At 40.3% G+C, this 13,898-nt stretch overlaps 1 protein-coding gene across 1 annotated transcript in view; it reads left to right on the top strand.

Annotated features, from left to right (window-relative positions):
• The window catches only part of lrrcc1 (leucine rich repeat and coiled-coil centrosomal protein 1), a 34,556-nt gene extending 30,103 nt beyond the window's left edge, over positions 1 to 4,453 (top strand). The window contains exons 18-19 of the mRNA XM_034183321.1: positions 1,222 to 1,357; positions 4,202 to 4,453. Of these exons, the coding sequence (XP_034039212.1) occupies positions 1,222 to 1,357; positions 4,202 to 4,312 (247 nt within the window). The 3' untranslated portion in view covers positions 4,313 to 4,453. The remainder of the gene's footprint in view (positions 1 to 1,221; positions 1,358 to 4,201) is intronic.
• The last annotated feature ends 9,445 nt before the right edge of the window (positions 4,454 to 13,898 follow it).

The raw sequence follows: 13,898 nt of genomic DNA, 5'->3' as shown, positions 1-13,898 counted from the left end.
AACAAATATAAATGTAAAGATGACTGAATATATCAGAGCAGTAAATTGATCAGTCTGTGTGAACGCTGCGCATTGACTCACATGTGCAGTTATTTCATCCAGCTGTAGCTGATCCATAACGTGAATTCTTCCTTCCAGAACAGCTCTTTATATCATCATCTGAATCATCTACCTGTTGCCACATATACATAAGGGCTGGATTGTCATTCCTACACTCATATTGTTATATGTAATAAAAAATAATAAGCGCACGCAGCAGCTGCTGCTGCCGCTACATTCAGTACCATTGGAAATTACACAACTTTTTGGTACCATCGGAAATTACACAACTTTTTGTTGTTTCAAATTCAGCAGTTACTTGTGGCAAAATAATTAATTGTATCCACACAAAAGATTAATTCTGGCCTATATAAGGTGCCTGAGCCCATTGAAGCTGACCCCCACCCAGATAAAAAAAAATCTAAGCAAACAAGCTGTTTGCCCTGTAATTTTCAATGGTACATGAACGCAGCAGCTTCTGCACTGTGAAAACATTCAGCCAGTCAAACGAAGTCAAACTAAACAATAACGTTACAAAAACTAAACAAACGATTAAAAAACGTCAAGAACGACAGCAAAAGCAACACTTTTTCCCTTCGTTCAGGAATCGTCGTGTACCGTGTGACTGGGCCATTCGTTCAAATTTTTCAACAGTTTAAAAATCCAAACGAAGCGACAGCAGCAAGAATGAAGCTGCACGAAGGTTAAACAATTCATTAGGGCTTCGTTGCCCTTCATTAAGTGCCATGTGACTGGGCCATAAAATCCCATCACCGCTAGAAATACTTTCTTAAGAACTCTATAGGCTGTAGTGGAACCAGTTACTCGAAACTCTTGTGATCTATCTCACTGAAATGGGTTAATTTGTTTAAAAAACAAACAAATATCTGCAAACATCTTAGGGCACACCCCTCTTAGATTTTGATGTTTTTCTTTTATAAAAAATTCTCTACATTTGAGAGGCGTATGTAATGTGTGAGTCAAATCAGACAAGTAATTTTAGTACGATTAAGACAGGTGATGCAATTCTAAAAGGGATTGTATCTAGTGTATGCTTCTCTTTCCAGGTTTAGGACTATATTTTCCATCCTAAAATATGTGTATATATACTGTATTAAAGGTAGTTTGTTCGCTCACCAGCTGCCTTACCTTATGTTCTACTTGCGGTTGTCTGTTTTTCAGAACTGCAGTCGAGATGTTACACCGTGTTGATGATGCATTTCGGAGACAACTGGAGTCTGTGCAGTCTGCCCATCAAGCCCAGCTTCTACAACTGGCTAACGAAAAGCAGGAACACATTGAGCAAGCCAGTCAGAGGGTAAAATAAAGAAAATTTCACTTGCTGTGTTCTGAACTGCTTGGTTTAATGCACAGCAGTCAGCATATTCAGGGGTGTCAGTTTGCTGGGAATCTGCATTTTCCCGCATTTTTTGTCTTACCAGGAAACGTTTGGTATTGGAAAGCCGCGCTTTATTTCCATGGTGAACGTTTCTGGGTTATTTTTGTTTTCCTGGCGCTTGTTTGGCTTAGTCTGTGGTCTGATTTCATGACATTTGATGCCACAGTGGATAGTCTCACGTTTTCAGGTCCTGAGATTGATGGATAAGTGTAACGTACCGCTGCTCATCCACACAGCAGCAAATGAGAGATGCTGTTACAGATTGTACTGTTCTGCTGCAGTGAGATGATTTAAAGTTCACCAATATGCCGACCCGACAATTTTTTTTTTTAAATCCTCATTTATACAGAAAAAACTACACCCCCAGTAAGTCTTTGATCTTATTTTATCATGTTTTTGACAGAATTTGTTGTCGTTTGCCGTAATTGAAGTTATTTCACACAAATCAAACTCTGTCTTTAGGATGAATTAACTTCAAACTGTCTCCATGCACACTCCAGTCTGCTTAATCTACATTTTATGATTTTGTCTGTTACATGGGGATGAAATATTCATGTTGAGGAAAATATGATATACATTTAACATGCTTATAGAAGTCAAATATTGATGTGAAAAATGTGTTATTTTGTGCAACACATAAATTGTCAGTGTCCCAGAAATGCTGACGTCAGGACTGGATGAAAAATCATTTATATAAGTCAATAAGAATCAAATTTAAACCCAAATCAGTGTTACTGGGAACAAAATGTGATATAGGTGACTTAATGAACAGTAGGTGCAGCTTTACTTGTATCAAATTTTATTTTTGCCCTTTGTGGTCCACCCTGCATCATGCAGGCTTGCAGGTACCCATAATCCACAGAGCAGTGTTGCCCTCAGTCTAAGAACAATGTTGTTGGGCAGAGTAGGTGCGGGGCTATAAGAAGTGCAGTCCTTTGTGGGCCCTCTGGCAAATGTTATTTATTAATTATCACTCACACACCTTCAACCACTTATCTGAGATCAGGTCGCGGGAGCAACAGCTCCAGCAGGGGACTCCAGACTTCCCTCTCCCGTGCCACATTGACCACCTCTGACTGGGCATCCCGAGGTGTTCCCCGGCCATTGTGGAAATATATTCTGTCCACCTCGTCCTGGGTCTTCCCAGAGGTCTCCTCAGAGCTGGATGTGCCTGGAATACCTCCCTAGTGAGGTGCCCAGGAGGCATCTTTACCAGATGCCCGAACCACTTCAGCTGGCTCCTTTCAATGCGAAGGAGCAGTTGATAGCAGTCCAAGCTCCCTACGGATGACCGAACTTCTCACTCTATCTCTAAGGGAGACATCAGTAACCCTCCTAAGGAAGGCCATTTCGGCCACTTGTACCCGTGATCTAGTTCTTTCGGTCATGACCCAACCCTCATGACCATAGGTGAGAGTAGCCTTTTGACTCAGCTCCCTTTTTGTCACAACAGTATGGTAGAGCGAATGCAACACCGCCCCTGCTGCGCCGATTCTCTGGCCGATCTCACGCTCCATTGTCCCCTCACTTATGAACAAGACCCCGAGGTACTTGAACTCCTTCACTTGGGGCAAGACCTTAGGCAATCCATCCTTTTCCTGCTGTGAACCATGGCCTCAGATTTAGAGGTCCTTATCCTCATCCCAGCCGCTTCACACTCGGCTGCAAACTGATCCAGTGAGTGTTGGAGGTCACCGGCCGATGAAGCCAACAGGACCACAACATCTGCAAAAAGCAGTGATGAGACCCTGAGCCCACCAAACCGGAAACCCTCCTCCCCCCGACTATACCTCAGTATCCAGTCCATGAATATCACAAACAGGGCTGGTGACAAGGTGCAGCCCTAGCGGAGGCCAACCCCCACCGGAAATGAGTCTGACTTACTGCCGAGCACCCAAACACGGCTCTTGCTTTGTGAGTACAGAGATTGGATGGCCCTGAGAAGGGACCCCCTCACTCCATACACCTCCCACAGTATCTCCCGGGGTACCCGATCATACGCCTTCTCCAAGTCCACAAAACTCATGTAGACTGGATGGGAATACTCCCAGGCACCCTCCATTGTATTTATTTATTAATTATTATGATTATTATTACTTTGTCTGTGCAAATTAGTGGGTGTGGGCTTAAAAATAAGACCCTCGCAGGGCTCTATTAGGAAGTATTGCAAATGTATGTAAGGATATGCCACTTTTACTTCAGCCGTCACCTTATCTTACCGCTATTTGTGGTTTTGATTTGTTGTGTTGCATAGCAAAGGATTCATTAAGATAAGATGCGATAAGAAATTTTTTTACTCTTCCTGCATGGGGAAATTGCAGTTTTACAGCAACTGTGTTACTAGAATGTCTGCAACAGTATTACAGAGTAAAATGCACAAATAGAAGGTAAACACAAATACCTGGGCATGGCAAATGAAGAGAATGATAAATAGAGAAATAGCATGTACATTGTAAATGGGACACAAGTATGAATATGTGGTGAGTAGGGTAAGTCCAGTGTGCATACAGTAAAACATATTTAGTATTGTACAGTTTGTTGACATGGGATATAGTGTATAAATAAATATATACACTTACTCCGAGTAGTGCAGATTGTACAGTCGGACACCTGGAGCAGATCTGTCTACCTTTCAGCGGGTGACACTGATTCTCCAGCAGAGATGATAGCTTGGCTACTAGCCTCCTGTCTCCCACCACCTGCACCGGGTCAAGGGGTCAAAAGATGGGGGGGAAAATGAAATGAAATGTTTGTCTTTTTCAGGTACTTGAAGTGGAGGATGAGATGCGTCAGCTCCTGGAGGAGACTGAAGCTAATAAGAGAATCATTGAAGATAAAATGAAACGTCTCACAAGTGTGCTGAAAGACTTTTAACATACGTGATGTGACTGAGAAACGTAAAACATTCCAGGAAACAACTGTGTTTATACATATATATCTATGTGTACAGTTTAAGTTATTTGGGGGGTGGTCATTATGGCATACCATTGAATTAATAAATCATATTTAAGCAACTGTTTTCACTTTTATCCCCGCTGGCCGAAGGGGGTTATGTCTTGGCAATTTCTGTCTGTCTGACTGGCTGTCCATCCCAAAAAAGGGTATAACTGTTCTGAAATCACTCTCACATTTTTCATAGGAATTTCGTGCAACTTGGTAGAAACCCCTGTTATAGGTTGGTAACACGCATATTGTAATATTGTACAAGATTGACACATTTTGGCAGAGTTATGGGCCTTGATTACCAAACCTGGATGCTGCCAGTTTCATGAGTTAGTGTCTGCATTCTGAAATCAGCTATATCACATACCTTGAAAATGTTATCAGAATGTAGCAAGCACTTGTACCAAAGCAGCATTTGGCAGTGAGGACATTGTGCTTGTTACATTTGTCTTGCAAACGGCATGTCTGTCTGTGTGATCTCTTGTCTGGACAGTGTGATATTTATACACAGAGTGCGTCATGGTGACGCCGGTTCTCCTTTGATCACCTGGGTTCAAGTCCTGGTTTGGTTTATTGAATTTCTTAAAGTATTTACCATGTGACTACAATGTTTTGGATTCTATATGCTTTTGGGGTGGCTGAATATTTTACGCCAATACCTGGATTCCAGGTTTTTTTCCATCCAGATTAGAAATGCGCACATTTGCTCTGCTATCTCTTGTGTTATTTAGATATTGTAGTGCATTGATGGGATTCAGTTGTCATCCGTGATCACCTGGATCCCTTGGAAGCTTGTTTCAGCCAATTGAAGAAAAAAAAAAATCCTCCAGCATCTATTTTCCACTCGTGTTTAAGTTCTTTTCTCATAATTCCGAGAATTATGAGGGTATGAGATGGCAAGTAAAAATGAGATAGTCTTAATTAAGATATGTGTTGCTAAGTTGTAATTATGAGATAGCCATAATTCAGTTGATAGATATGACTTTACATTTCATGACTTAACACTTCTTGTGACCCATAACACTGACTTAACATTACGACTATTAATTTATAACTTAATTGTGACTTTATCTCAATGTCTTCACATCTGATAATTGACTTTTTTGTCATAATGCCATCTCATAATGTGACTTTATCTCAAAATGACATTTATGATTTATTACTGTTGCTAAGCAACTGGCAGACACACACACACATACAATGACGTAAACATCTAACAATGTAAGCACCACTTCATGGTTGAATTTAACCTTTTTAAGAGCCATAGTCTAACTGGAATGGTTCATAGAAGGGGTGATGCACTGTAAAAAATGTCCGTGAAAATTACAGTGAAAAACTGAAATGGCAACAGAAATAAACCGTAAAGTAAGAAGCTTGTTGTAAAACAAACACTGAATTACCATAAATTTAAAAACTGTCAAAAATGTTATTTTTAATTGTTTTAACATGTGAAATATATGGTGAAAAGCTGAAATGGTGACAGCATTGGACAGTCATATTAAAAATAGCACATTACTGTATTATTCACGGAATATCACCCAAGTCATCCAGAGGCATACATTTTAAGTTATGGTTCAAATTTTAACCTACTCATTTTGGACAAGTTATTTAAAATTACTGTCATGTCTGAAGTTTTATAAAGTGAAAATATCAGATATATGTTTTTGTTTTAAAGTAATGTGCTAATTTTTAAGAACCAATCAGTGTTTAGCAGAGGCACTTTTACCCAGAATGCTGTGCGGTCTGTGTTTGTTACAAAACCTCAGAATTAGTGCATTATTCAACATAAAAAGATATATGTTATATTTTAACGTTGTACAAATGACAGAATTGACATTAATGGAGTTATTCTATCAGTATTTTCACAAAACCATAAGTTAGTATGACTTTATTTTTCAAGACCTCCGCCTGACCGGAACGTTATGATTAGTAGAGAGGTGATTTTGTGGGTGCTCTCAGGATTTGTCTGTGCAGCTTCCTACAGGGGGCAGTATGGTCAAACATGGAATACTGGCTCATTCTTTGGGTCTTTTGTCACTTTTGATGCTTTCAAAAGCGATCATGTTAAAAGTCAATTTCAGCTTCTTAGTAATTGTAAATGTACCAGAAAAAACACTGGAATTTATCTGTAACTTCCGATACATTTTTGTGCTGTTTTTAGCAGGAATAAACCATAAAATAGGGTAATAAATTATGTGGAATGGATAGAAATTCACCTTAAAAGCAAAGGGTTTATACTGTGAATTGAATAGTCATACCGTCAAGGCATAAATAATTGTGCTGTTGTTTTAACAGAAATTGACCATAAAATAGGACAATAAATGCTGTGGAATGAATAGTATTTCACTTAAAAAGCAACAGGGTTACATTGTGAATTGTACAGCTATACCATGAGCCTATATACAATTTCACCGTTATTTTAATAGTAACTCATCTTTATTGGAACATTTTCAAACTGTTGTTTTTACAAGTGTTAATATACCTTACCGTGAAGCCATATACAATATCACTGTATTTTTTACGGTGAAAAAATGGCAACCACAGCTGCCAGTTTTTCACCGTAAATTTGACAAGATTTTTTTTTACAGTGTATATCATGTTTCAGTAGGCCACTGAAGTTTTTTTGGGGGGGAATTATTATTGTCCAAACGGGCAGAAATTACGTTTTTTATCCAAAAATCCCTTTGGGAGGAAAATTACAGCCCTTTTTAGGGTAGGGGTTAAAGGGGCCAAAACAGTGACATAGTCAAAATGTGGATTTTGACCTTTGGATATCTTTGTGTGCCCTCAGTAAGCCTCATTGATCTTATGGTATATGAATGTATGGATGGAGTTCTCCCATTTAGTTATATTTTTCAAGGCTAACTGAGGGCGCCGCCTATAGGTGGCACTTCAAGTCAAAACTTTTGGCATTTTGGGCTACATTTGGGACCCTCCCAGGGCCTGTGCCCTGAATAACCCTTGCTCATTTATGCATATTTGGATACACTGGGACAAGTTTTCCAAATCTGCATGAATGGCGGTGGCTTAGTTAGGGCGCTTTTGCATAGGTGGCCCTCTTTATGTTAAGAACGCAATATTTGGCGATTTTCATTTGGCCATATCTCAGTGCACCCCCTTTGGATTTCACTGAAACTTGTTTTATGTTCCTCTGTATCTGCTATTCAGGATAAAGATATCAAGAAGGCGTTTTGCCTCATCCTCCTTGTGCTAAAATGTTCACACCAGCTCAATTCAATTCAGTTTTATTTATATAGCGCCAAATCACAACAAACAGTTGCCCCAAGGCGCTTTATATTGTAAGGCAAGGCCATACAATAATTATGTAAAAACCCCAAAGGTCAAAACGACCCCCTGTGAGCAAGCACTTGGCGACAGTGGGAAGGAAAAACTCCCTTTTAACAGGAAGTAACCTCCAGCAGAACCAGGCTCAGGGAGGGGCAGTCTTCTGCTGGGACTGGTTGGGGCTGAGGGAGAGAACCAGGAAAAAGACATGCTGTGGAGGGGAGCAGAGATCAATCACTAATGATTAAATGCAGAGTGGTGCATACAGAGCAAAAAGAGAAAAACACTCATTATGGGAACCCCCCAGCAGTCTAAGTCTATAGCAGCATAACTAAGGGATGGTTCAGGGTCACCTGATCCAGCCCTAACTATAAGCTTTAGCAAAAAGGAAAGTTTTAAGCCTAATCTTAAAAGTAGAGAGGGTGTCTGTCTCCCTGATCCGAATTGGGAGCTGGTTCCACAGGAGAGGAGCCTGAAAGCTGAAGGCTCTGCCTCCCATTCTACTCTTACAAACCCTAGGAACTACAAGTAAGCCTGCAGTCTGAGAGCGAAGCGCTCTATTGGGGTGATATGGTACTATGAGGTCCCTAAGATAAGAAGGGACCTGATTATTCAAAACCTTATAAGTAAGAAGAAGAATTTTAAATTCTATTCTAGAATTAACAGGAAGCCAATGAAGAGAGGCCAATATGGGTGAGATATGCTCTCTCCTTCTAGTCCCCGTCAGTACTCTAGCTGCAGCATTTTGAATTAACTGAAGGCTTTTCAGGGAACTTTTAGGACAACCTGATAATAATGAATTACAATAGTCCAGCCTAGAGGAAATAAATGCATGAATTAGTTTTTCAGCATCACTCTGAGACAAGACCTTTCTAATTTTAGAGATATTGCGTAAATGCAAAAAAGCAGTCTTACATATTTGTTTAATATGCGCTTTGAATGACATATCCTGATCAAAAATGACTCCAAGATTTCTCACAGTATTACTAGAGGTCAGGGTAATGCCATCCAGAGTAAGGATCTGGTTAGACACCATGTTTCTAAGATTTGTGGGGCCAAGTACAATAACTTCAGTTTTATCTGAGTTTAAAAGCAGGAAATTAGAGATCATCCATGTCCTTATGTCTGTAAGACAATCCTGCAGCTTAGCTAATTGGTGTGTGTCCTCTGGCTTCATGGATAGATAAAGCTGGGTATCATCTGCGTAACAATGAAAATTTAAGCAATGCCGTCTAATAATACTGCCTAAGGGAAGCATGTATAAAGTGAATAAAATTGGTCCTAGCACAGAACCTTGTGGAACTCCATAATTAACCTTAGTCTGTGAAGAAGATTCCCCATTTACATAAACAAATTGTAATCTATTAGATAAATATGATTCAAACCACCGCAGCGCAGTGCCTTTAATACCTATGGCATGCTCTAATCTCTGTAATAAAATTTTATGGTCAACAGTATCAAAAGCAGCACTGAGGTCTAACAGAACAAGCACAGAGATGAGTCCACTGTCTGAGGTCATAAGAAGATCATTTGTAACCTTCACTAATGCTGTTTCTGTACTATGATGAATTCTAAAACGTGACTGAAACTCTTCAAATAGACCATTCCTCTGCAGATGATCAGTTAGCTGTTTTACAACTACCCTTTCAAGAATTTTTGAGAGAAAAGGAAGGTTGGAGATTGGCCTATAATTAGCTAAGATAGCTGGGTCAAGTGATGGCTTTTTAAGTAATGGTTTAATTACTGCCACCTTAAAAGCCTGTGGTACATAGCCAACTAATAAAGATAGATTGATCATATTTAAGATCGAAGCATTAAATAATGGTAGGGCTTCCTTGAGCAGCCTGGTAGGAATGGGGTCCAATAGACATGTTGATGGTTTGGATGAAGTAACTAATGAAAATAACTCAGACAGAACAATCTGAGAGAAAGAGTCTAACCAAATACCGGCATCACTGAAAGCAGCCAAAGATAATGATACGTCTTTGGGATGGTTATGAGTCATTTTTTCTCTAATAGTTAAAATTTTATTAGCAAAGAAAGTCATGAAGTCATTACTAGTTAAAGGAATACTCGGCTCAATAGAGCTCTGACTCTGTCAGCCTGGCTACAGTGCTGAAAAGAAACCTGGGGTTCTTATTTTCTTCAATTAGTGATGAGTAGTAAGATGTCCTAGCTTTACGGAGGGCTTTTTTATAGAGCAACAGACTCTTTTTCCAGGCTAAGTGAAGATCTTCTAAATTAGTGAGACGCCATTTCCTCTCCAACTTACGGGTTATCTGCTTTAAGCTGCGAGTTTGTGAGTTATACCACGGAGTCAGGCACTTCTGATTTAAAGCTCTCTTTTTCAGAGGAGCTACAGCATCCGAAGTTGTCTTCAATGAGGATGTAAAACTATTGACGAGATACTCTATCTCACTTACAGAGTTCAGGTAGCTACTCTGCACTGTGTTGGTATATGGCATTAGGGAACATAAAGAAGGAAACATATCCTTAAACCTAGTTACAGCGCTTTCTGAAAGACTTCTAGTGTAATGAAACTTATTCCCCACTGCTGGGTAGTCCATCAAAGTAAATGTAAATGTTATTAAGAAATGATCAGACAGAAGGGAGTTTTCAGGGAATACTGTTAAGTCTTCAATTTCCATACCATAAGTCAGAACAAGATCTAAGATATGATTAAAGTGGTGGGTGGACTCATTTACATTTTGAGCAAAGCCAATTGAGTCTAATAATAGATTAAATGCAGTGTTGAGGCTGTCATTCTCAGCATCTGTGTGGATGTTAAAATCGCCCACTATAATTATCTTATCTGAGCTAAGCACTAAGTCAGACAAAAGTTCTGAAAATTCACAGAGAAACTCACAGTAACAACCAGGAGGACGATAGATAACAACAAATAAAACTGGTTTTTGGGACTTCCAATTTGGATGGACAAGACTAAGAGTCAAGCTTTCAAATGAATTAAAGCTCTGTCTGGGTTTTTGATTAATTAATGAGCTGGAATGGAAGATTGCTGCTAATCCTCCGCCTCGGCCCGTGCTACGAGCATTCTGGCAGTTAGTGTGACTCGGGGGTGTTGACTCATTTAAACTAACATATTCTTCCTGCTGTAACCAGGTTTCTGTAAGGCAGAATAAGTCAATATGTTGATCAATTATTATATCATTTACTAACAGGGACTTAGAAGAGAGAGACCTAATGTTTAATAGACCACATTTAACTGTTTTAGTCTGTGGTGCAGTTGAAGGTGCTATATTATTTTTTCTTTTTGAATTTTTATGCTTAAATAGATTTTTGCTGGTTATTGGTGGTCTGGGAGCAGGCACCGTCTCTACGGGGATGGGGTAATGAGGGGATGGCAGGGGGAGAGAAGCTGCAGAGAGGTGTGTAAGACTACAACTCTGCTTCCTGGTCCCAACCCTGGATAGTCACGGTTTGGAGGATTTAAGAAAATTGGCCAGATTTCTAGAAATGAGAGCTGCTCCATCCAAAGTGGGATGGATGCCGTCTCTCCTAACAAGACCAGGTTTTCCCCAGAAGCTTTGCCAATTATCTATGAAGCCCACCTCATTTTTTGGACACCACTCAGACAGCCAGCAATTCAAGGAGAACATGCGGCAAAACATGTCACTCCCGGTCCGATTGGGGAGGGGCCCAGAGAAAACTACAGAGTCCGACATTGTTTTTGCAAAGTTACACACCGATTCAATGTTAATTTTAGTGACCTCCGATTGGCGTAACCGGTTGTCATTACTGCCGACGTGAATTACAATCTTACCAAATTTACGCTTAGCCTTAGCCAGCAGTTTCAAATTTCCTTCAATGTCGCCTGCTCTGGCCCCCGGAAGACAATTGACTATGGTTGCTGGTGTCGCTAACTTCACATTTCTCAAAACAGAGTCGCCAATAACCAGAGTTTGATCCTCGGCGGGTGTGTCGCCGAGTGGGGAAAAACGGTTAGAAATGTGAACAGGTTGGCGGTGTACACGGGGCTTCTGTTTAGGGCTACGCTTCCTCCTCACAGTCACCCAGTCGGCCTGCTTTCCCGGCTGCTCGGGATCTGCCAGAGGGAAACTAACGGCGGCTAAGCTACCTTGGTCCGCACCGACTACAGGGGCCTGGCTAGCTGTAGAATTTTCCACGGTCCGGAGCCGAGTCTCCAATTCGCCCAGCCTGGCCTCCAAAGCTACGAATAAGCTACACTTATTACAAGTACCATTACTACTAAAGGAGGCCGAGGAATAACTAAACATTTCACACCCAGAGCAGAAAGGTGCGGGAGAGACAGGAGAAGCCGCCATGCTAAACTGACTAAGAGCTAGTAGCTGCGCTAAGCTAGCGGATTCCTAAAAACACGCAAAGTGAATAACGTGTAAATAATTTAGAGGTGATTCAGCAGAGGGAGTGCTTTAGTTAAGGCACGTGAAGATTACACTGTGAAACAAATCGTTATCTCGGTAACTAGATCAATCTAACTGCGCAGATTAAACAGCTAACAGATACAGCAAAACACCGCTGTGCTCCGGAACAGGAAGTGATACAATACCGCAGTGAGAGCCAACCACCAGTAGAGGCAAGCACATTAACTGGATCACACCCCAGTTAATCAAGACAGGCAAAATGTTAGTTCTCTGACACTTCAATAGGCGGCTCAGCTGGCAGGTGGCAGCACTTCAGCAAAGAGGGCAAGGTTTATTATTTTTAAATTATTTCTTATTTTGAATAAGTTGTCTTTGCTCAGTGCTCTGGAATCACTAAAGTAATTCTCCCTAATGGTTGGTGGTGGCGAATCTAAGAAAATAGGCATCTTTCATTTGTGGAGCTTGATTGTGATATATGTCAAACTAAGGCAAGTAAAGAGTTAATGAGGCAAAAAGCCTTCCTGATATCTTTATCCTGAATAGCAGAGATACAGAGGAACATAATAAAACAAGTTTCACTGAAATCCATAGGGGGCACACTGAGTTGGCCAAATGAAAATTGCCAAATATTGTGTTCTCAACATAAAATGCAAAAGCGCCCTCACTAAGCCACCGCCATTTATGCAAATTTGGAAAGAACTTGTCCCAGTGTATCCAAATATGCATAAATGAGAAAGGCTTATTCAGGTCGCAGGCCCTGGGAGGGTCCCAAATGTAGCCCAAAATGCCAAAAGTTGTGACTTTAAGCACCACTTATAGGCGGCGCCCTCAGTTAGCCTTACAAAATACAATGCTAAAATGGGAGAACTCCATCTATACATTCATATACCATAAGACAGAGGTCTCAAACTCATTTCAGAAAGGGCCGAGAGGGTGCAGGTTTTCTTTGCAACCACCGACTCCAACCACCAGGTGATTTCATGGATTAACTGATTCCACCTGCTCAAAGTGATGTTAATCAGTGAAATCACTTGGTGGAGTGGGTGGTTGCAAAGAAAGCCTGCACCCTCTCGGCCCTTTCTGGAACAAGTTTGAGACCTCTGCCATAAGATCAATGAGGCTTACTGAGGGCGCACAAAGATATTCAAAGGTCAAAATCCACATTTTAACTATGTCACTGTTTTGGCCTCTTTAACCCCTACCCTAAAAAGGGCAGTAATTTTCATCCTGAAGGGATTTTTGGATAAAAAATGTAATTTTTGTCCGTGTGGACAATACATCTTACTCTAAAAAAAAAAAAACTTCAGTGGCCTACTGAAACATGATATACCACCACCCATTTGAAATTTACAGATTTCGGGTCTTAAATGGCTGAAATTGGCTTCCATGATCCAGACCTGTATAATTCTTTACCAGTGATGACTTTTTAGGTAACTTGTTCAGTTTGCATTGTAATGTAATGTGTCAGTATAGTTCAGTCTTCCAAGATCAGCTAGCTCTGGGCTTGGAATAAATATTTATTTAATTAATTTATTTGGAAGCCCTGTGCAAGGTGTCTATAGCTTTGAAGTGGACGTCGAACAATTTCCAGGAAGAGAGTTTAGCTCCATCTGCTGGACAGAAATACACATTTCCATCATAGTGATTACTTCATTACTTTTCTGAACCAGTTCAAAGATTTATCCACTTTTATACCACAATTTGTAAAACTGAGCATAGGATCAAATTGCTATAACACACACGCACAGAACTTTGTACATAATAAATTGAGAATACAGTAAAGAGAGCAGATTTTCCATCAGCCCCCAAATGAGCAAATAAATGTCATGAATTATGATATTATGAGCTTATAAACCATTTCATAAAAA

Source organism: Thalassophryne amazonica, chromosome 12 (genome assembly GCF_902500255.1).
Source record: "Thalassophryne amazonica chromosome 12, fThaAma1.1, whole genome shotgun sequence".
NCBI classification, from domain to species: Eukaryota; Metazoa; Chordata; class Actinopteri; order Batrachoidiformes; family Batrachoididae; genus Thalassophryne; species Thalassophryne amazonica.
This window is presented reverse-complemented; position numbering and strand designations above follow the sequence as displayed.